This window comes from Apus apus, chromosome Z (assembly GCF_020740795.1).
Source record: "Apus apus isolate bApuApu2 chromosome Z, bApuApu2.pri.cur, whole genome shotgun sequence".
NCBI lineage: Eukaryota > Metazoa > Chordata > Aves > Apodiformes > Apodidae > Apus > Apus apus.
In genome coordinates this window covers 44,700,698-44,725,896 of record NC_067312.1, presented here as the reverse complement: position 1 = coordinate 44,725,896, position 25,199 = coordinate 44,700,698, and the positions used below count along the sequence as shown (strand labels likewise).

The window sequence follows — 25,199 nt, the reverse complement described above, 5'->3', positions numbered from 1 at the left end:
AATTTTACATTTTATTTATCCGATGTGTCAGGTAGGGTTTTATGGTTATGCTCTTGTATGTCATGGTTTTGTTCCATAAACATTTTATTTCATCTAAGTTTGATTCAACATATCTTTTTTATCTTAAATGTAATCACTGTGATACACCTAGTTCATAATGTGTTGATGTGCTTTTTAATTTTCCTCTATCTTGATTGTTCCGTTTTAGTTATAAAACCAGTCAAAGTCAAAAATTACATTAATGAAAAAAGGAAGTGGGGTAAAGCATGTTCATCTAGCACTGGTTAGTAGAAGCATCTTATTTAAGAGGGAGAGAACTAAGCTCCATTAAAACAAAAAAAAAAGTAAATTATGGCAGGGAAAGCTGAAACGGACATCAGCAATCCAAGGAAGATTCTATAATAACCAGCTCAGGAACTGATTATATTTAATATTTTCATTCATGAAACTAGTGTAAAGCTACAGGAAGTTGCTAACAAAATATACTAAAAATTCATGCTGAGAGATAGCTTCAGTAGGGTCATTCAAGAATGGAATCACATGAAGGTTAGCTAAAATGAGGAAATAACCAGACTTATTCACACAGATTGTTGCCCTGTGTCTCTATGAAAAAGAGGGAATACAGTTGAAATATATGTTACAACATAACAGCATCTATCGCAGGAGTGAGGAAAAACTCAGGTGAATCTTCTAGACTTGCTTTGAAAAGTGGGCATAATTTGCATATGCTAAAGTCTACATGCAGCTACAGCTCTCGCCAGATACCGGGGTCCTGTGGCTTGGTACTATGGCTGGCATATCCCATGGCAGTATCTTTGCACTTGCAGTGTGGATTCAACCACATACTTGACTTTCGAAAGTCAGGGGAAACAGAGATGAGACTTTTCATAATAAGCCTGATAATACTGTTCTAGTATTGTGGTTTAATATCACTTTTTATATCTATTTTGCAGCATAACAGAATTCATTTGGGTACAAAACTGGCGCAAAAAATCAAGTGAAGCTACCATATTGTGTTTGCTTGGGAATTTTATGTATCTTGAAAAAACTAGAGAATTACTACATCAGTAACTATTCTATCTAGAATTTCAGCAATTACCTTTCTGTAGAAATACGTATGTCATGAACTATTTACAAACACAGGGAGTATCTAGTTTGTTTTTATATAACCATTATTACCTAATCTCTTGCTTTCAAATGGTATGAGGTAATTTTATTCAGCATTTAATAAAATGAATTCAATATCAAGTGACTTGTCAATTATAAAGGCCCACACTTCCTAGGAAGGGTTGTGTAAAGATAACCCTTGTATCTTATTACAAGTAGATTTTTTTTAATTTTTTTTTTTATTATTTTTTTTTTTTTTTTTTTTTTTTACATATACTTCTGCCTGAGTACGTGAAGCATCCAGAACAACATTTTCATGTTCTGATGCAGGAAGTTCAGTCATTAACTCTATTTTTACGTAACTCAGAGAGTGATTTGATTTGCTCGGAGATTAAGTTTGTTAAACATCAGTTGAGATAATTGGTTTAAGTCAGTTAACTTATGCCAATATGCAGCAATGGAAGATGTTTTCCTGTACTCTTTTTGTGTCATTTTATTTTAGTCCTACGATGCTTTTATAGATAAATTTTCCCAGATATTTATTTCATGTGAGATACTTGTATAACTAAATGTGCTGCAAATGGTAAAATTAAATGTATCCCCGTGATTTTTTGGTGACTGAAATACTTGTTTTTCATTATGTCATTAAACTGTTGATACAAACTGTTGAATACCAAAACACTCTTGGATTGCACTTGTTCCTCCACTGATCTGTATTTGTCACAAGTTTTTTGAAGTATTTATAACAATTTGAGAACTAGGTCCAGCATTTTAGAAGCAAACTCTTGAAGGCAGCTTGACAAGTACAGGCAGGCATGCAAATAATTACACAAACATGTATGCACACAAGTCACTGTCAAAATAAACATACAAATAATTAGACAAATACCCATAAACATACTCAGAATGTGTGCACTTACAACTCCTGTGATTCCTATTACCTGATCTGCATTAACAAATGTAAAGACAAAACCAGACTGAAGGAAGATCACATGGGAAAACTACCCTGTACTTGTTTTATGTATAGCATGGAGACAGCTGAACACAACATAGTAAGGCTTGCAGTATTCCTGACCGATCAAGGCAAAGGTGGCACCTGATTTTCTGGGATAAAGGATGTGAACACTTCACCACCATGGCATGTTTTCAAGTAACAAAACTACTATAAAAACGGACATTCAAAAGGTCCAAAGGCCAACTACAGGGACATATAACTCACCTACTGCTATGCTTCAATTATTCCCCAAGACCAACATTGCTCTACAAAAATATCCATTTGAAGTACATCCTGACAAGGATCCACAAAAAGGAGATATACAACCAAGATAGCAAGTAAATAAATTACTCATTTATTTCATAAGATAAATATCCTGATTAAAAAGAAATGGTATCTTTTGCTTTAGGCATTCCATGAAACATTTAAAATATAGTTACGAAACAGCCTACTTCTAAAAAAGCTCTTCTTCAACAAGCACTTAATGTACATTGTAACCAATCAGCTGCTGTACAGTATGATACTTGTGAGCTCCAACTAGCAACATGCCTCTCATAGCTCAGGAAATAAATATACTGCAGACCACCTTGAATTAGGAAGATTTGGGACTACCAGTTTCACGCTCTCGTGGATAATATTCTGCCTTCTGTACACTTTCTGATATTTGAATGAGTTTGCAGCTTGATTACTTTCATTGAATGGGAGTGTGCCCCAAGGAAAAAATTTTTTGTAAGAATGAATACTTTCCCATTCAGAAGTTCTAGATTCATAACTAGTACTTTGTGTGTTCAGCACCTTGCAGGCAGCTGATGTAAATTCAAAAGCAGAGTGCCACATACTCCTAGGACTGTATCTCTCTCATTGCATGAGGTTCCAACATCCTTACTAGTTACAATTTTTCGATGTAAATGTAGGAGAATGCCATATATTCCAGGTTCTGGTTGGTCTCATAGGTGAAGATTTTTTCCATATTCTGTAAATTGCCTCTGTCTTACCTATGACTCAGTCAGAAAATTGTTTACTGTGCCTGTGTAAGAAAGGATATTGAGTTCTCCCATATTTGACAATTCAACACACAAGTGCTGAGTTCATCCATGTGTGTGGAGGGAAGGGAAAAGGCAAACAAGAGTAGTCACTGTCAGAGATGTCTTTTGCTTCATGAACAACCTTGTTCAGTATTTTCTAACAAGCTCTTCAAAACACCAGGTTACTGCAAGAAATCTTCCATTGTTTGACTCAGAGGCTGGTAGTACCAGCAATAAATATTTTTTATTAAAACATAGCAAGGTGTAGTCCCATAGAGCACTGCAGCAGTCCAACCTAGAAGCTTGAATGCTTGAACACTTTGACACTCGAATGGCATATAGACTTCTAATAGTAGACAAGTGCCTGCCCAGAACATGGGTGGCAGGAAAATCTCACCACTTGCTCTCAAACAAGGGACTCCTAATCTCTCAGTCTGATCTACTGGAATATCATTAGCTCACCAAAACTGCATCAGAGGGCTGGAGCACCTCTCCTGTGAAGACAGGTTGAGAAGGTTGGGATTGCTCAGCCTGGGGAGGCGAAAGTTCTGGGGAAACCTCAGAGCAGCCTTCCAGTGCCTGAAGGGGTCTACAGGAAAGCTGGGGAGGGACTTTTTTTAAGGGAATGTTGTGATAGAACAAGGGGCTATGATCTTAAACTAGAGCAGGGTAGATATAGATTAGACATTCAGAAGCAGTTACTTACTATGAGGGTGATGAAGCACTGGAACAGGTTGCCCAGAGATGTGGTAGAGGCCCCATCCCTGGAAAAATTCAAGGTCAGGCTTCACCAGGCTCTGAGCAACCTGATCTAATAAAAAAGATCAAAAAGGTCTAGGTGACCTTTAAAGGTCCCTTCCAAGCACATATATTCTATGATTCTATGTGTGGGTATTCTAAGTAAATTAAGATAAACTTGGTTTAATCCGTGTAACCAGATGACCATCATCAAATCTGAGTGGTTCACAACATTCTAGATTGTACCTGCAACACATACAGCCTCCTTAAAGTTATATAAGTGATATCATGGTTACATCAGCAAAGTGGTAGGCTCTTGCATTCTTATCCAAAAAGTAGCTACTGCCTTCAAGTATCTGAAATCTGCATAATGTTGCATAGCTGCTAGTAACAGGCTGGGGGCTCAATAAATCAATTCAGATTCCAAGGTTCTGGGTGGTGTATGTAAACCCATTTTTTTTAAATAGAGATCTCTGTAACATAAGATTTCCTGTAATAGGCTGGTCAATTCACTGCAAGATTCTCATCCACAGGCTTAGGCTACACTTTTACATGGCAAGTGCAAACTTGAGTATCTTTTTTTTACTGTTCCTCATGTGTATCTCAAGTCATATGCCTACATTTTCATGACTTGTTTTGTTTTGTGGGTGGAGGGTATTTTTATTTTATTTTTTTGGTAGGGTTTTTTGTTTAGCCTTTTATTCTTATTAGCTGAAGAGGAAGTCTAGAACTAAATTATGCCCTGAAAACAAGTGATTAGTTAGTATGAATTTGCTAGCGCTAGTTAATTACAGTTGAGGAGTCCCTTATTTAAGAGTTTTAAATTAAATTCAGATTATATTGCTTCTACTGCAACATGCATTTATTTATGCATCAAACTGACAGTTCTTTCTAATTTCAGATATCATTGTTAACAGCTAAAAGGGCTGGTGAAATGAGCACTGAGAGTTCCACAATGTTCCACAATACTTTAAACTTACTGTCAGGTTTGCTCTTTACCCTAAATAATAGTAAGATTCAAGCCCAGAAACACCCTAACAAGCAGGGCATAATACATAAATAGTAACTGCCCAGGACTTGATTTCAAAATTTTTTGTCCACATGCCACTGTGGACCCTGTCAAGATTCTTAATACCCATATCAATACACCAAAAAAAGAGAAGGAAAAAACACAGAAGCAACCCAAATCACAGCCAGAGACTGCAGGATTGATAATTGCAAGTATCTTACAAAATGAGTTCCTCTCTTTAGCAAGTTAATATGAATCAGTAAACCTGAATGATTTTGTTATTCAATTAGATGAATTTCCCAGCTTAACTGAGTTTACAATATCCACCTGCTAAACAACTGAAATGAAAAAAAAACTACACACCCTAACAAGGAATTGTAATCAGAAGGTGGCCCCTTTAATGAAATAAACTAAGCAAAAGAAAGATAGTAAGTGCCACAATATTTCTTAACTTTTAAAACCATGCTTTAACTGAACATTTATTACCATGAATACCTTACTAATTAGACTGATACTTACACCACAAATTACTTAACTCAGCTAATCAGCAGGAAAAGGTTCCAAAAAGAGACAACAGTTATCATAATATACATTTGCTTCTTAACTTCGTAAGAAGATCACAGTGTAGTTATATGTATTTGATTAAACTACATAATACCCTATGGCAGTCTAATTTACTAATGTTGTGAAGACAGTGGAATCTTGGAAGCATTACAAATCCATGAAAATGCTGAAATTTTATGTTGAAAGAAAAACATTTTTTTGTCTGAAATACTTCAGGCACATCTGGCACCACAAAATCCTTGGCAATCCTCAGTTGCCAGTAGCAAAATGCCTTACCCTACAGTAAAGCACTTCCACAGAAGGTTGTAAAGATGCTGGGACATGGCAGGAGGACCTTTCCTTCAACATCTTCAGGAGAAAAAGTAACTGCTTGGCATTTTTTGCAGACAAATCTTCTGTCCTTACTCATGCAACCCATAAAAGGTGGACATAAAGCCTCCACACCCATAGTTTTGCACCCTTTGAATTTGACATAGTGTGCAACCCCCTGTATCAGGCTAGCTCACCAGATCTGTATGAGGCAGAGAAGGTCTGGAGGCATGGCTCTGCAGTCAGGTAGTTGTGGGAATCCTCTGTTTAATATGAAATAGTGGCTCCTCATCCTAATCACAACAAATGGCCCAGATATAGAAACTGACCTCCCTGAGTTCTTCTTCACCTAGATTCTCCCATTAGCAAAGCAAAATGAAAAGGAAATAAGAAAAGGACAGGAGAGTCTGTTAAATAACAGTGGGGATGCTTTGCATGTTACCCACAAACACAGCATGCTTCTTCAGGGTCTATCCTCTCACGCACCATTACCTTTAAATGCAATCATTTGCTAATACAGCTTAATCTTTAACAACAGCTAATACTGACTGGTATTTACAATGCTCCCATAGTTCGTATAAAATTTTGTTTCCAATAGTAATGATATTATAAAATATTATGTGCTTATACAGCAGCTTGAAAAGCATAAATCATCTCACCAGTTACCAGAAAGACTTTTAAACCTTTTCAAAACAGGTAAATAGTTTATTTAATCAGGCTAAATATGGAGGCAACCTATGTTTTCCATCAGGCAAAAGAGGCAGCCTTTGGCAAATACTGACTGGTCTTAAACGCACACAACCATTCAGATTTATGTCAGTGTACCTAGATATTTTAAGCAGAAGGATGGAACAGAAGATTAGTACTGTGACATTTCTAGTGTATGGTGGGTTACAATATTATAAAAAGCTGTGGGCAGAAGCAACATAGAATCATAGAATCATTAAGGCTGGAAGGAACCTTAAAGATCATCAAGTTCCAACCCCCGGCCATAAGCAGGGAACCCTACCACAAGATCAGGTTGCAGAAAACCTCATCCAACCTGGCCTTAAACAGGTCCAGGGATGGGGCATCAACAGCCTCCCTGGGTAACCCATTCCAGTTTCTCATCAACCTTATAGTGAAGGTTTTCTTCCTAATATCTAACTTAAATCTCCCCACTCTCAGTTCAAAACTGTTAGCCCTTGTCTTATCACTATCTTCCCTGATGAAAAGCCCCTCCCTCGCTTTCCTGTAGGCCCCTTTCAAGTACTGGAAGGCCACTATAAGGTCTACTTGGATCCTTCTCTGCTCTAGGATGAAACAGCCCCAATTCTTTTAGCCTGTCTTCATAGCAGAGGTGCTCCAGGCCTTTGATCATCTTGGTGGCCCTTCTCTACACCCTTTCCAACAGGTCTATAACTTTCTTGTGCTGAGGGCACCAGAACTGTACACAGCACTCCAGATTGGATCTCACCAAAGCAGAGTAGAGGGGCAGAATCACCTCTCTGGCCCTACTGGCCACACTTCTTTTGATGCAGCCCAGGATGCAGTTGGATCTCTGGGCTGCAAATGCACGCTGGCGGCTCACGTCGAGCTTCTTATCAACTACCACCCTCTGGCCCTTCTCCTCAGGCCTGCTCTTTAGCCATTCTTTCCCCCAGTCTGTATTTGTGCCTGGGGTTGTGCCAACCCAGGTGCAGGACATTGCACTTGGCCTTGTTGAATTTCATGAGGTAGGCATTGGCCCACCTCTCCAGCCTGTCAAGGTCCCTCTGGATGGCATCCCTTCCCTCTTGGGTGTCAACCACATCACACAGCTGGGCAAATTTGCTGAAGATACACTCAATCTCACTATCTATGTCTCCAACAAATATGTTAAACAGCACTGGTCCCAGTGTTGTCCCCTGAGGGACACCACTCATCACCCACCTCCATTTGGACATTGAGCCATTGACCACAACTCTCTGGGTGCGGCCATCCAGCCAATCTCTTATCCACTGAGTGGTCCATCTGTCAAATCCATGCCTTGTCAGTTTGGAGACCAGGAACACCAGGTATTCAGAGAGAGATAAATTTGTATGACCAGTAGTCATAGAGCTTTAAGTTAGCTGTGAGATTTCAGCTTCTTTGCTAGTTTGGGATATTAATTTTTGCCCCTAAGTGCTCTGCTTAGCTATCAAGTAACATGACATTGGGTTATTACCTAACAGGAACGTTATTCTCCCAGCCATGCCATAATCTCCTGCTCTCTCTCCCCTTGGGCTAAGACAAATCTTCAGGAATACTTGAAGATGCAGGTCTCTGAGGATACCTGATGACTGTGCTCTAACAATGTATGCTGAGGGACCTGCTCTGCGCCCCTGCCCAGTGCTTCCCTGGGCATACCTGCTCAGGGGAGCAGCAATCCTGCATGAAAGAAACACTGGCAGCCTTGCTCTCAATGAGGAAAAGGCCTATATTTAAACACTGTGAGAATCTAACAGCAAAATTGTGTCATAAACATATATTGCTGTGAAAAAAGGAAAGGCACTCTTCTGTGCTTTCATACTCAGGCAGGTGGTAATTTCTATACCAGTAAGTAATCATGTATTGAGCTTTACAGTGAATCATTATTCCCCCAAATGTTTTTTTTCTCATTAAAGACTGCATGTCCTAATCCAGACAGAAAACTCTAAGTAAGGATTAATTGAATTAAAATTGAAAGGGAAATCTAAAAACAAGTCTTCCACATGGTTCAACTACAAATAAGCCTTGGCTATTCAGCCACAAATTTATCATCACAAATTGCTCCATGAGAGAAGTAAATCAACAGAGCTCCTGAACTAGTACAAATTATGATGGATATGACTGTCAGTTCCATTTGTCTTGAAAACAGGTAGTTCACTTCATCAATAATGGATGACAGGAGAACAGAATTCTCCCCAGAATACCTCAAATTTTGGCCACCTCCTACTCTTTTCCTTTTGTACTGGAACTGGCTTTTGCAGTATAACAATATTTTAAATGTCTCTATATATGCAGACTTTAGTAATTCTTAACTGATTAATGTTAGCCTACTCTTTCAATGAATAGCCTTACCCTATCTGAACACAAAGCTTAGGTGTGCAGAACTGTAATAAGAAAGGGATTTAGGAGGCAAACACATGTATTCCATGCATGAGATCAGTACATCCCAGAAATTACTTCTATGATTTATGTAATTTGATTGATTAATTAACATAGTATTTTTAGTATAATTGCTATTTTGGCAACTTGCAATGTTTGCAAGTTATTGCTTCTTAATTTTTTTTTAACTGAATGCCTGGATTTTCAATAACAGCAATACTGCTAAAATTACGCTATTAAAACTATTTTGGTTAAACAGGTAACCTTCATAAGTTCTTGATTTAATTATTATAGTAGAGTTATAAAACATTTTCACAAGAGAATGCAGGGAAATAAGACTTCCTCTGTATATCTTTGCTTTGATATATTTTGATTCACTTCACAAAACAGAAAGAGTGTTTGTTTAGCATCCACAGTACAAAATAATAAAAAGAAAGTTCACATTTTAAAATTTTCACTGCATGAGTCACTGCATATTTGCTAGACATCTCACTTTAATCACGTAAATCCTTTTACAGTGAATTTCCTGAAGATTTTCATAAAGGCTTTCAGTCATTAATAAAGTGAGACTGAATTCCAGAGGGATTTTGGGATCAATTATAAAACAAAGTGCCTAGCATTGACTAATTAATGCTGGAAGGCTGTGAAAGTTTTTAATCTAAATAAATTCATCCTAGGTCTAATCCTCGGCCACAAGAAAAATCGGCTTCTAAACAAAGGAAGGCAACTAAATTGTTCTATTTCACACACCTTCCTTGCACCTAGTTAAATGATAAAAAAGAACCAATCAGCCTTAACGTTACAAAATATAATTTTTATTTATATATACATACATACCTTTATATATATTATATAATTGCATGCATGTATTTTTTATATATATACACTGACCTTGAAATCTTGTATCTTGACTTCAAGCATGCACAAATATACAGTGCCACTGTTACTAGGAACATTTATCAAGCATCCATACATCTAAAAAATGCTAATTTTTTAAATCTTTCTGAAATGCAGTATAAAAATATTTATAACTATTCAAAAGTTTCAACAGGGAACTGTATATACCTATTAATAAATTGACAAATATCATACAGAAAAAGATACAAAGATTTGCAGAAACTCTGCAAAAGCTGGAAATAGCTTATTCCTTTTTCTCCCACAGAAAACAGAAAACTGGTAAAGTCCTTCTTCAGTAGCTTGGAATTCATATAAATAGAGAAGCCTTCATGTTGACAGGACACAGAGAGAGCACAGCATTTGCAAATGAAAATATGTGTTACTGATATAAGTACAGAAGGTACAACATTAGGCAATACTTTCCATGTCTATTAACACAACTTTGAAGTATGATGAAGATCTTATGTGACTAAATATTATTAACTGTTGGGGAAAGGAGATATCTGAAAAAAAATGGTGCTACAATGTGCAATATTCTTACTATATTTCAGAGTATAGTTTCCCTCTGTTATTAGAATGTATTTTTAATTGATTTTACTAAAATAAACTGGATTTTTTTTTCTACTTCTCCTGTATCAGAGTTGGAGACAGGAGCAGCTGTAGACATCTCCACACAACGTGAGAATATGGGGCATCTTACCATTAAAAAAACAATTTAAAACTCTATGCCATGAACCACTGTAAGAAAAGCAGGATCCATTCTATTTGTGATATGGCTGCAATTCTCACTAGAGATTAATGGTTTTATAGGTTTGGTTTTATAGATATTAGTGGTTTTATATTTTCCCCTGTGAAAACATTCTGGCAGCTTGTCACAACCCAATCATAGGCTAAGAATTAAGAACCTCTTCTTAAAAAAACAAAGGACTCAGCTGGGGGAAGAGGAATAAATTTTATCTTATCTAGAGAAGCAATTTCTTAAGTCAACTCTAAGGTGTCATTTCTTGCTAGTAAGGAGAAAGGTACCATTGAGAAGCACATTTTGCACCTGACAGTTTTCTAATCCCCATCTCAAATGGGGTCAAAAACCACACATCTTCCAGGAAAATACCTTTTTCTTATTTCTTACTCATATTGGATGGAATCAGATTGCCAATATCATGATAAAAAATATTCAGTATAGCAGTATAATAGGTTTATATATTATATATTATATATATATAAAATAGCAGTACAGATTCTAAATGGGATTTCACAAGATTCAACGAAAATCCTATATTGGTAATTTTGCATATGCAATAGTTCTTACTCCTTATTTTACAGGTGCATGTTTTTGCATGCAAAAACTCAGAAATGCTAGAATCAAAAGGGCATACATTAGACAATGAATGATTCTATTATTCGAAGTGTAAACACATTCTGCATTATGTGTCAATTTTTTGTATGTACCAAAAGTATTCTTTAAAAAAAGGCTACAGTGAGCAAAAAAACCTTAGTTCTATACTTCTCAGGTTTAATTTTAAAAATACATAATATGAGGTAATTGCAGTGTGATACTAATCAGCATGAACCACTTAGACTATGCACTGCAGTATGACAAATGAATAGTTTCATTTTCATAGTTGCATACTTTAATTCAGTGAACACTTTCCCCTAAGATATATTTCCTTTTAAAGCACCATGCAGATTAGCTCTAGCGGCTTGTGTTCAGCTCAGAATTCCTTTAATACAAACATGCAAAAACTTCTCCAGCTACAAAGTTATGATTCAATAGCTGAAAATCGTAATTACACATTTGAAACCATAAATTTGGACACTGTAAATGTATCTAGTTATTAAAGAACTGATGTTACCTCAGTCACTAAGCAGAACTGCTTGATCAGAAATATTTTTAAAGCACAGATGCAGAAGATGGAAGATCTAACAGGTGCTTTTTCACTATGAGAAATACAAATCTATGCTAAGTATCTGAAATACTATATGATTATGTTTTCAAAATTGCTTTTTTGGAGGTGTGATTTAGGAAGGACCTGTCACTGTTAAAAACTGAAAATCCCAAACATACAGGGAGGGAGAGGAAGTATTTTTCTATCTGACTGCTACATATACCTCTGGTCTTTGTCACAGGAGACAAGTAATGAAAACACGTATTTTCCCTGAATCTTTATCAATATTTAACTTCCTTGTGTTTAAGTGATAGTTACTTGTGTCCACACCAAGACTGCCCAAAAGATGTCCTCCAATGTGCAGAACAGAAAAATAAGGTAAGAAATGCTCCAGGCTGCATTTAGACCATTAAAAAAAAATGAAATAAATAATAATTAAAAAAATCTCTAAAATGTTTTATTGCAGCATAAAGGCCAAGAAGAATCCCAGCAGAGAAGTTCTGTGTGGCTGAGGGAATCATCAGACCGTAATGGCCTCAACAAGCCTTGCCTGGGACCCCTCCCCACCACCACTGCCCAAAAGACCCAAGGTCAGTGTCAGCTCAGGATGGGCACCCACAGCTCCCTACACCATACAGCCCTGCTCTTCCAGCTCCTTGTCAGAAATAAGTGCATTGTCAGAGAGCGTTGATACAACGTTTTTATTTACTTAGTGATTTCTGCTTATATTAAGAGTATAAAATAAAGTTTCAAAAGATTCAAAATGGCAGAAAGATACATCTTCAACAATCAGTATTTTAAATTTTCTTCTCCAGAGTGGCTATTAATACGGAGGCTATTTATCCACTCTTGCGGCTAACTATTGCCATGGCAAATGAATGGTTACAGCACAGTCTCAAATCCAGTGGTAATCTACACTACATAAATAACAGTGTTTTAAGTAGTGTCAATCGTATTTCAACTTGAAAAGTCTGCTGCACCTAACTCTACAGGCTGCACATCAATTCTACTTCTTCAGATGTCTCTCCCATAGCTTACTACTCCTTCTGCCTGTCACTGAGTAAATTCAATTGCAATTCATAACACTGATGTAAAAAATACATTAGTAAATGTTGCTCACTTCAAGCTCACAACATATACAAGACAAACTGTCTAATATTAAAAAAATCTATCTTGTATCTAGGGTATTTTCCACAACTCTAATCCTGCAAAACATCTATGCGTCATATAAACACTGAACTTATTGATTGTTTTTTATAAAAGATTTTTAGGTCTGCATTTCATAGGACATTTTCTATTCTCCCTGTCCACTGTGGCATGCACTGTATGCTGGGTGACCTTCTTTGACAATCATTACAAATGCATCACAGAAGATCATGATTCAAAGGTGGCATCTGCTGGCCTGGGCAAAGTGGTCTTTCTGTCCCTCCAAAATTTTTACTCCAATTTCTGTCATAATACTGACAAATTTTCTTGTTTGCTTATTCTGCCTACCCAGCTAGAGAGAGACCTTTTACAGGAGATCTTCAGTCTAGCAGCTTTACAAAGCAGCTGGGTCTGGTGGAAGAGCACTGTACTTAGTGTTGTACTGCCTGGACACTCTCAAACAAATAACTTAAATCCCCTACATCTTTACTAGCTCTTCAGTAAAACCAAGAGACTGATCATTTGCACTGAATAGTACTTTGTATTAAAATTTGTAAACAAGTCACTTTGTACAGCATGAAGATCTACTAACAATGAGTGTTCCATAGGTGGTATTGTTTATATTAATATTCCTACAGTGCAGTGAGCCAGACTTCATTGCCTTCTTAATGCTGCTGAAGTGCTGTAAGAGAAACAGGTTCAATGAATCTGCTAGTGCAGCTTGATTTCATACCAGGCCCTTGTAAAGCTCATTAATTCCAAAGGTTTTTAACATCCCTGAGTGTTGTCAAGGTCATCTATGAACCAGACCATACTGGGGACTGCCTTCGTAATTTCTGGCTGTGACCCTAGAAAAAGCTTTGGGTAGATTCAAAATACTTGGCTGATAAGTTTTTAACAGTTTTTTGTAGTGTTTGCTGAGCATTCACATTTCCTCTAGAAAGAGATTCTGCACAGTTTATCTGCCTGGACTTGTCTCTTCATTCCTGCTCAGACTTAAGAAAAAGTAATAATGAAAGTCACTGGAGCATCTGCACTTAACATATGGCAACGAAACATGGTCCCTACATGTCATAGCAAACGTGCTATGTCTGAAACATTCCAAATTCTCAGGAAGTTAAGAAAAATTTTAAAACATCCTGTGGTAAATTAAAGCAACTTATCTATAAGAAGAGAGACAATTTAGTTTCTGATAATTGTTCTTTCAGTGGTATGCTTCGTCAAATGTCAGTCAGGATGCTGGTGTCCAATGACACATGCACATCTTTCTCTAATTACTATGGTAATACGAGCCAAAAATGGGAATAAAGGCATAGCAGTACAACAACATATCCAGAAGGATGGAAACAGTGCCGAGCAACTTAAAACAGTATCTTAAGATGAAATGCCTCTTCAGACTTGACATTATTTAAAGTATTTGGTCAACTTCTGTCTCTAATTTCAGGATTTTCCCCAAGATAACAAAAAAAGGACAAAAATCCTTAAATCATCAGATATAACTTGATGACGCTGTGGAAAAAAAAAAAAAAAAAAAAAGGCCTAGACAGCTTTTTCTTTTTACCTCACATTATTTTTTGTTGCATGTCCCTATACCCTCTTTGTTTTTACCTTCTACCTTTTTGTTTACCATTCCTGTCTAACTTTTTTCAGTCTTGAAACTTTTAGCTGTGACTTGGATTGTCCAAGTCAACTTTTTGAGTCTTAAATCTTTCCTGGCCTGATTAAAACTACTTTAAAAAATTTAGGGGAATCTTCATCACTTACTAAACAAACAATTCATATTACTTTTTGAATGGTACCCATTCCCCCTCTGAAAACAAGTGGTGACAAGAAATGTGGTTGCACCGAGTCCCATCGTCATTCTCATCATAATTCGAACAGCCAGGCTCTGCTTCAGACTTGCCTGGAGCAGCCAAAGGTACAGATGCATTGCATTTTATCATAAAAATATATGTTAAAATGAAATACTAATATTGCATGGCTATGCAAAACTGCATAGAAGCAATACTGAACGCCTCTTCCTCTATGACTATGGAATGTTTCATTGCTGAGGGGAGTAAATAACCCTGAGTGTCAGTTCATCTTTGTACTTTTTTTTATGTTTGTAGTGGCAGGTGTTTACATTGGGCACATGTTATTCTTACTGTAACCGTTATTTGAAGTCAAGTAAAGAAATCAACAATTCAATTTTCAAGGAAAAACAGAGAAAAATTCCTGGATTCATGTGGTTTTGCCTCCTAAACGAATCAGCTAAATTAATCTGTGGATTATAAAACTGTAAATAACTAGCAGAACTGTATAATTTTTGCTTTAAACAAACACAGTTCTGAATTTTAACTATTCAAATTAACATTAAGAGCGACCAAATTGTGTCAGTCACGAAAGAGCCTTAGGTGTGAAAATGATGCTAAAGCTTAGAAGGCATTTTGCAGACACTCTAAATATATTGCAGAGCAGACATTCAGGTTGAGAGTTGAATTCTTCAGCACTGAAATAATCACGGGCTTTGCTCCTATGAAAGGTGTGCAAACGCACAGTAATCATACTTGATTCATGTAATTAGAATATTACAATTAAAGACTACTGCACAATTTCTGCTCATATGATCTGATTTAATTTCTGTGAGAAACACTCTTCATATCAGTGGGGTGTGCAAGAGACCCACAGTGTTTCAGATCCATGGAGCTCAAAAAACAGGTATTCAACAGGGAAACAGGCATTAATATTATACTTTCATAGCCCAAGTAACAGTGAAAGAAACTGCAAAGAATACTAACTGATTGCAAATTACTATTTCATGCTAGGAGGGATTAATTGCTAAAACAAATGCTCTTTGACACTTCTCTTTCCCCTAATCTGCATGCATGCAGCTTCAAAATCCACACTGATAAACCAGCTTCCTAAATCTCTGGGCTCTGGCTAACACTGTTTGGATACCTGGATTGTGGATAGAAGATTGTAAGCTAAAAGTATTCAGTCCTATTATAATCATATGGCTGAAACACAAAACTCACTTTTTAAGCATGTAATACCTCATTACAAACAGGATACTTTGGGACTGTATTCCTTATTAGCAGAGTCACATGTGGGAAATCCTACTGAATATGGTTTTACTCAGGCCATTTCAAATTATCAGTGATTAACAATACTGCAATTTGACTGATAGTAGCAGAATTTAAAGCTGATTCAAAACCCCCAAACAATCAAGCAAAAAAAACCTTGCACATTTTTTTCCTATAATGAAGGAAAATAAGTACAGAGAAATTAACAAGTCTTTCTGTAATGTTGATATTTTTATGTGTTTGTTTGTTTTTTTTTTAAATTAAGAGGATTGTAAATTTTACTTTATTTAAGGGAGTAAGAAGGAAGCAAGAAAATCTTTTTCTTACAGGCTACACTAGCTAGCCTTCAGAAAGGTGGGCAAAAGGTATCACCAAAAAGCCACAAAGCATTGGTATCCTGCTCCTACTTTAAATGAGCAGCAAATCTGTTCTCTTTAGAAGAAAAAGTAAAAAAGAGTAACATCCTTCTAAAGACTCCTGAATTCTTTTAGAAGGCCACATATGTTGCAGTTCCCACAATGTTAGCTCCATTTGAGGTTGTGATTAGCAGTCTGGGTTAACCACTAAACATAAAAGTAGTTTTTGTAAATTCTGTGTCTGTTTCCAGAGATCTGCTAAAATCACAGCTGCCCTGCATATACACTGAAGGGAATACTATAGTACAGAATAAAAGGATGCAACAAGAGCACATAACACAGCAATTCAGTTCATCCTTATGTACATATGTAACTCTCAGCATATAGGAGTAGCTTCAATTATTTAAATGAGAATGTTCCCATAAACAGTATCATGCAGAAATATTTGCAGAACTGAAGTCTTTACTTGATGATGTGCTTGAACAGCTTCACAAAATATATCTGTTTCCCTCATCAGATGTAAATTGCTGTTATCCCCTCCCAAGACAGGGGGGTGTTAAAGAAGTAATTGTAGCTAGCAATATATTCTTTAGATACTTTGCTATAATATTAACTCAATAGGCTTTTCACTGAAGCATTATTTTCCTGGCTTGCAGTGTTCCTTTTAGATGAAGTTATTTTTCTTTCCTATCTCTTGGATACTATCTTTATGTCTGTATTTTAACCCTAGACTGTTCAATACCACTGTCTTGCTTTTATGGCTTTCAGTTCTTCACTGAGCTCTGAAATTACTTCCATTACAGCAAAACATTCAATTTATTTTCATTAATCCTTAATTTGTTAAACTGTTCAGCAGTAGTGCTAAGTAAAATATCAGTACCTCATCCCTTTATATGCCCTAATATGGCTATTGTCATTGTCTAATTTGTTAGAAATATGTTTTTCTCTTTGTGACAATTTTCCATTAAAATTGTATCTAAACTACAATTTAAAATCCACATGGGGGAAAAATACAGGAAGTTCTAGTATCTTTATGGCTGAAAACAATTCAGTTGCAGCAAACCAAAAGGGCAAGAACACAGATCCTGTTCACATAATCTTACACCCACTTTGAAGCATTAGATTTACACTATCCATTTTTTAAAAAATGGGTAATATGTGAAAACATGGAGACAGCAGTAAAATTACAGATTTGTCGTGCATTGCACATAGGAGCTTTGTGTCTGTTACTTCAAAAGATTTCCATGTGAGTTATCAAACTGCCCTGTAGTTACAATTTACCGGGTCCTGTGGATAATTTTCATTATCTGAATGTGGATTAATGAGAAAATAGTAACCCCATGCACATTTACATGCAAAATGATAGAAGCTTTGCTGGTTAACAAATCTAATTTTTGTCTCATATAACAAATGGCATATGGAATTTTCTGCAAAGCTTATGGTACTAATTAAACATTGTATGGAGTCCTCCAGTTAGTCAATACAGCCATGAGGTATCCAAGAAATGTTTTCCCTCAGTGTACATTACCTATGTCTTGATTTGATAGTCTGAATGCATAAAAACCCTGGGAACTAACAATGTTTAACAATGTAGGAACTGCACTTCTGTTCTTATCTATATGAATGCTGCAGTTGCTGAGGAAAATCAGAGATACTTAATGAACAGTCAAATTATGAACTAACCAGGACTGCTTTCTTTTTCATTCATACATTAACCACTCATTTTTTATTTATTTTAACCTTTTTTTTTACATTTAGAGCAGGGTTCTATGACTCTACGCCAGAGAGCATGATTACCCTATTTTTTAAATAGAAATAATAATCTAGATTCCATAAATTTACTGACATTAATACACACCTAAAATGTAAGCTGTATGGTGCTAATTATTTCTTTTGAAAATTCTAATGTACATAATGTACATATATTTTAATAAATTTTTAATATTTATATTTATAAATTAATACTTTAAAGTGTTTGACACCTGCTGCATTATTAAAATATATATTCTAATAACAACATTAGATACGGGTTGATTTTTATCTTTAAATGTAGGTCCACTTGAATGGAATTTTTACTCTCTTTTCAATTCAAGGGTATCAGCTTCTTCTAGCATACAGAAGATTGACCACTGAAAAAAATAAGAAAACTAATACAGTGCTTATTCTGCTTCATAATGATCATGTCGGGTAACACAAACAGCACCAGAGAATTCTCACAGTTATTATCTGCCTACTTAAAATATTCTAAGCAAAATAAAAAATAAAATAGTTGCATTCCCTCAGCTAATGGAAATACAGTAAATGACCTTCTGTTAACAAGAATATTTCCATGCAAAAGAACAACAGGGTCTTAACACCACTATATCTAGCATAAGTAGGGTTTTTATCAAGACACTTCTCAAACAGTATCAGAGCAGCAGTTTGTGTTCTGAAAGGTAGCACTGAATCTTTTGTAGTTCCAGTAAATTCTGGAGTAGTAGAAAAGACAGTACAATTTCAATAATGCTCTGACTTGGCCAACTTATTCCAGCTACCATCACTTGGCAAAATCTACCATCACTACTAACAGAAGTAACTAAAACTGCTTCCTAGTGCTCCAGCTGTAAAATATGAACTCTGCTTTTGGTAATGAGAATTGAGGAAAAACTGTGAGAGTTAAGGAGCAAGGCTGTCACTCAGTTTTAAAGCATCCTGATATAAACTCATACTGTGACACTTATAACCAAAATTGTATTTAAAATATATTAATCATATTAATAGTCTGCTACAAAACAGTTTAACACTGAAGATACATAGGCAGACATGGCAAATAAAATATGACAACTGAAGAACACATTCTGGACAATTATTTTTACATTTTTCTGAACAGTGGGTTGAAAAGTGTAACCAGATTCTTACCTGACTATATAAACAGTGCACTCTCAAAGGCTCTAATTTAACAGATAATTTCAAAATGCTTTCAAAGTGTATGGAAATATTACCCTGTAAACTCTGGTTTCTCTGCTTTTCATATGCTGCATCAATGAACTGAAAAGAGTAATAAGGTGGATGAATTCTCATTATGTTAAACAAGCTGCATTGTCCTGCTCTGCCCACATCAGTATTTCTATTGCTGAACAGGTTATGAATTGCCTTACTGCTGTAAGATTTCAAAGATAATTTCACTTTAAAAACACATGTTTTTTCATGAAGTATTTTCAAACTGAAACATCATGCAAGATTAACTGTTCTTTACACATCGAGGAGACTTTCTTCCCTCCTGTATGTTGTAGACATATTGAAAGCCTGTATATCCAAGATACATATATACAATATGCTAGATAACACAGAAAATCTAAATTCAGAAGAAGGAAAAAAAATTACCAACCCAACAAAAAAACAAAAACAAAACAAAAAAACAAACCTAAAAGTAAGAAAACCAGACTTTATCTTTGGAATAGTATTTTTACACAGCTGTAGGACATGATTATCTGACAAAGAACCTATTTGCAGGTTTGCTCTAATTTAACAAATTTACACTGCTTCCAAACCTTGCCTTCCTGCTTAGCATACCATGCATTATGCACCAAAAAAAAAAAAAGAAAAGAAAAAAGAATATATAAATAGAGATCATTTTAGCTTGACTAACATGGCATCTAAACCAGTAGAAAATTTTTCATTGATAAAAACAGAGAATGGAAGAAATCAGACCAACCTTCACGATGTACGTCACACCAGGACCCAGGATCTTCTCATTCAAGTGCAGCCATCCTCGAGAGGGTTTATTGACAAAGCTGCTACGTTGATTACAGTCTTCACATCCCAGGTGCATTTCCTCTGACCGTGATTTTTTCCCCATACTCATCTTGCTCACGTCCTGCTGAGAACACGAAGTGGCAGAGACAAGGTTACATGTATTCTCTGAAGCCCCAGCTGCTGAGCTGGAAGCACTTGAGCTTCCCTGCAACTTAGAGACAGCAAGCTCCTTTACTGCAGATGAGAGGTTTTTGATACCCAAAAGGCTGCCTGTGTTAGAGAGTTTCAAGTGGGACACTTTATGGATGAGGGTACACAGGGTGGTGGGTCCATCCTCTTCGTCCTTGTGAAGAACCTCTGGTGATACCAAGTACGAAGATGCTGTTGAAGTCGTAGTAACTGATGAGACTTTGCTGTTCATGGACAAATTGTGAAGAAGATCATCAACTGATGTCACCGAATCATTCCTGAAGCGGTTATACTTGGTACGTTGAAGCATGCCCTTCTATCTGGTTTCCTGCATATGTTCTGGCAAATCTGATGCCAATGGAGGAGATGCCTGTGCTAACATAGCAGATGATGCATAACAACATGGATGGATAACAGGATTTGGGGGTAAAAAAGCAACGAGTATAAGGAAGAGCAAAAAAATATTTTTCTAAATAAATTTCTTATGGTTCCCTGTTAAGGCTGGGTGAAATAACAGTTTTCTGTGACAGAGATCCCAGTCCTACTTAGAGCTGCCAACTCGCTCACAGCAAAAGCATGACTCACACAAATGAGAAGGATCCTCTTCAACAAAAGGCTCAGTGAACACTGCAAATCACTTCCTGTAGCAATTCTAAAAAAAAAAAAAAAAAAAAAAAAAAAAAAAAATCATCCACCCACTTACAGCACACTAGCACCAATCAATTCTCAAATTCCCCTTTTCTGTCTTCTCAAACAGATACTTCCTTCCAGCCTTTAATTCCACTCCCCTCCCACTGCTGCCACCACCACCCTTTTGGTACCAAAGGCAATTACTTTAAAAACTGGATTAACAGCCTTTATGAAACACCACACTTTATTCTTCTGCTTAAAGGTTCTTTCATCTCACATATTTGTGAATATATAAAGGCACAATTGGATAGCAAATATCCAGATAATATTTACACATCTGTATCCCCTCCTGGCAAAACAGAGACATGTTAAAGGTTTTCAGAACAGATGACAGAACTAAAGAATATACACATTTTCTTATACAAAACCAGCCTAACAGATTTTTTAAGTGTCTTGTGTCAACGCCGTCTCTTACGAAAACTGTTATATCCGATTTTTGATAGAGAAAGAAATCCTTCTCCCCTGTTAGTCCACAACTATATACTTAAATGCAGGAATTATGTAAGTACCTATGTGTGAAAAACAGTATTTTTCTGACATCCAGCAACAGGCATAACAGACCTTTTTTTCTTTCATCACAATATTCATGCTGAAGAAAAACATGAGGAGGACCTTCAATTCACTCGTAGGTTTGGTTTAATTCTGAAAAACTGAAAAAATCCTACAGTATTCAGAACTCAAGGTAGCAGCAAACTGACATCCTGCAGTGAAAAATAGGAAAAAAATATACCAGGTTTTACTAAGCATAATTGTCAGCCACGAACACTGATCTGAGAAGTAGCAAAACATGCAGAAAACAGGTGTTTTATTTCCCCTACATTTTTTGAAAAATACAAAATGTGTACAGCATTGTATTACACAATGCCCATTCAGAAGCCCTGGAGCAATTCTATAAATTGATCTTCTTTGCAAATCATCTTTTGAATATAGGACAATACATTGCATTATAAACAAATTCAGAAAAGATGCACAGTGCAAGGTTATTGTTTAAACAAATTACGAACTGCAGCAAAATTTAAAGGAAGAATCCTATGGAATTCCTTCCCTCTCCCATGACTAAGGGCTGCAGTATAAAAAGTACAAATATGATTAAACAGCCAGCTCAAATACAGCTATTCAATTAGTATATTCATGACACATTAAATTAAGTCAGCACCTTTTATCCAGCAGTGATGAGCAATGGCAATGTCCTAATCAGTGTAAAAGCAGGTTTGTAGTGATGTGCAGAATAGCCTTCCATCAGTACACTGCAAACCTGACACAGCATCCACACAGCATTCATTTCTCTTTTCATCCTCCTAGCATAGCAACAGCAAATATACACACCACAGCGTATTTTTACATGTTTCTACTGCCAAGAAAACCCTATTTCTCCCAAATGGCTCTCTTGATTAGAAGCGGCTAGCGAAACTGCAAAATGTGAATGAAATTTCTGTGTGTGTGAATGAAAGGGCTGGCTAGCATCCTCACACTTCTGTGAATGAAGCCTCTGCCAGGCAATCCCTTGGGTGCTCACCAGCCCAGCCAATACCAGCCGGTTGTGATGAGTCATTCAGGAAAGCTTTGCTAAATAGTGGAAGATCCCATTTTCAGCACAGGAGGCACTTTTTTTGCAGCAACACCATAAAATTAAGCTGGCATCTGAGCAAACCAGGGTGGGTCGCAAAGCCCCTGTAGAAGAGAGGGTGGTGCCGGAGAAGTGCGTGGGCTGTTCACAGGAGTGGCAGGAGAAGAAAACTGAGGAGTCAGATCTCATTTCCTCCCCGACGTGTTCATTCAGCCAGTTCCTTTACATCCAGGATGGAACATGAATGCGCACACATTTCGCTTGGTGTTACACTGCTTTCTGTGTCCTCCAGCAGATTCACAGATTTTACAGGTTTGCCTGCAGAGACCTCCGATGCAAAAAAACCACAAAAAACCAAACAAAAAACCCCAACAAAGCACAAAATCAAAAATCACAAACAAACAAAACCAAAAAAAGCAAAACCACACCAAACATCAACAACAACAACAAAAACCACCACCACCCAAAACCCCCCCAAACCAAACAAAAAAACCCAACCACATCAAACCTGCCTGAAAAGAAAAAGAAAAAGAAAAAAAAAAAAAAAAAAAGAGCAAGCACCATATACTTATTTACTCTATTAGCAAAGTACATATTTTAAAACAGTATGATCATCAGTTCACTTAAAGAGAGGCAGAGGGAAAGCTAGAGGATAAAAGCTTCTCAGAGTACCAGCAAAAGGACTGATTTCTGACATAGATTCACTGGCACAAAAACACTACCATGGCATCTGATGGATGTTCAGCTCCTCTGGAAATCTGGTATTAGATGCTGCAGAGGAGTAGCAGCCACTGAACAACGCAGTGGTGTAAATTTGGCACTCATTTCAGCATCTGATTGGGAACTGGTCTCCTTTACAAATCTGGCCCCACATGGGGAGAACTGAACATTGTAAAACCTTGCCTTTTATAGATTTTGGAAATAGAAAAGGTAGATAATTTTGCACTACAGGCAGCATGGTAAAACCCAATTACGAGACCTTGTAATAGGTATAAAGTGCAATTAAAATTAGGATCTAGTTAATCTTAGCTATTGCCAGAGTTTTATAATGTCTTTGGCATTTCCAACAACATGCCTCTAGCTTGCATAATGACTATACCATGCTAGCCTTAAACAACAAACTTGCTACTATTGTTATTATAGCACTACTGACAGAAATACACTCAAAATGCCATTTCTCTAACTGCACCTATAACAGGTCAGCTAGTAAAGTGGATCCACATTGAAAAGAATCTTTTTTCTTTTTTTTGCAGGGATATGAACACTGTCACCATGAGTAGTAACAAATTGCCATGGAACAATGGGTTCATTGTTGACTCAGCAATAAAATGGCAGCTGTAAATTCAATGTGGATAAATGCAAAATAATACATAATAATACATAATCCTAGCAATAACTTCACAGCAAGGGGGTGTACACTGCCTCTGATGAACTATAGCTTTTCTGATGAACTACTGGTAATATTGGCATCTCTGACTAGTCCTTCTTTTATACTTTTTTAATATTTTTCTCCCTCCATTGTTTTTTTTTAGTTCTTTTTTATCATGGATCCTCCTCTCACCCTGATGCAATCTGTGTCTCATGTGACTCTTCATCCTTTTATCCCTCCAAGTGGCTCTCATGGGCTCATCCTTAGCTACCAACATTTTTTTCCTCTGTATCTTAACTCCCTCTGCAGTCCATATTTCATAAGCAAGTGAGTTTTGTTAACAGCAAAGGGGAGAAGAAAAAAAAAACAAAAAACAAAACAAACTTACTAGGGGGCAAGATTAGAGGGAGGAAAGGGGAGAAACTACATTTTGGTTTCCATGGCTAGGATGAGGTCTAAAAGGATTTAAATTGCTGCAGATGCAAAACTAGGAGACATTGTCAATAGATAAGCTAAACTGGCTAAGACGGTGTCATCACCATAAAGAGGAAATGCAGGTAGTACAACTGTCTTCCATGATCTGTATTAAGAAATTCTCCCAAATGAAAAAAAAAAAGACATTCAGTGATCCATATTTAGAGAGATATAAAGCATAAAATCAGAATCAGCAAAAATATCTAGTTCCAGTAAAGCACTATTGTTAAATATGTGCTCTATACAAACAAGTTCTAGAAACTGTTAACATTCTGCTGAAAGACAATTTGCATTTCAACAGCTTCTGTCCAGTGGCAGTAAATTGCTTGTGGACTAAACTGATTTTTTTAAAAAATAAGCATGAGAAACACAATTTGGGGGAAAAAAATCCAAACTGAATGTGAGTAAGCTAAGTTATAAGAAACAGTTGAGTTTTAATAGCGGCACACAAAAAGTAGCCACAGGGCCATGGTAGTTGACATTCCTCTTTACAACAAGCCTTAAACAATTAATATTATTATGATACAGCATTAAGTCATCAGCAAATAGGATGCTGTTCCTCACATTGTAATATGATGGACATAAACATTAATGTTCAGCTTTTGTACATTGCCTTGCAGAAGCTTTAATATCACAAATGGTCAATTCCTCACATAAAAAGATGGCATTTCAATATTACAAAGATTTCAAATATCCTGTGTGGACATTTCTTCTCTTGATTAGTTAAGCGAGACAGAGAATATGACCTTGTTTTCCATGATCTAGGTATTTACCAGATATTTCTAATCCATGTATTAATCAGCCTAACCCAGCTTAATTTCTGTGAGACATCCTCTGATGATGTATTACAGAGAAGCAAGATAACATCAAGACAAGCAAAAAAAGCATTATGGTCTGACCTTCTCAAGAAGGCATGTAGCTTTTTAAATAATAATAATTTTAAAAATCTAAATAATTTGGATTTATCTATTCTGTCTGTACATACTTACTACATC

The 25,199-nt window shown here is 36.4% G+C and overlaps 1 protein-coding gene across 1 annotated transcript in view; it reads right to left on the bottom strand.

Moving 5' to 3' along the window:
- SHC3 (SHC adaptor protein 3) overlaps positions 1 to 22,828 on the bottom strand; it is a 57,570-nt gene extending 34,742 nt beyond the window's left edge. The window contains exons 1-3 of the mRNA XM_051642439.1: positions 21,951 to 22,828; positions 21,356 to 21,495; positions 19,875 to 20,756 (exon numbers count right to left, since the gene is read on the bottom strand). Of these exons, the coding sequence (XP_051498399.1) occupies positions 19,875 to 20,414 (540 nt within the window). The 5' untranslated portion in view covers positions 20,415 to 20,756; positions 21,356 to 21,495; positions 21,951 to 22,828. The remainder of the gene's footprint in view (positions 1 to 19,874; positions 20,757 to 21,355; positions 21,496 to 21,950) is intronic.
- Between the last annotated feature and the right edge of the window lie 2,371 nt (positions 22,829 to 25,199).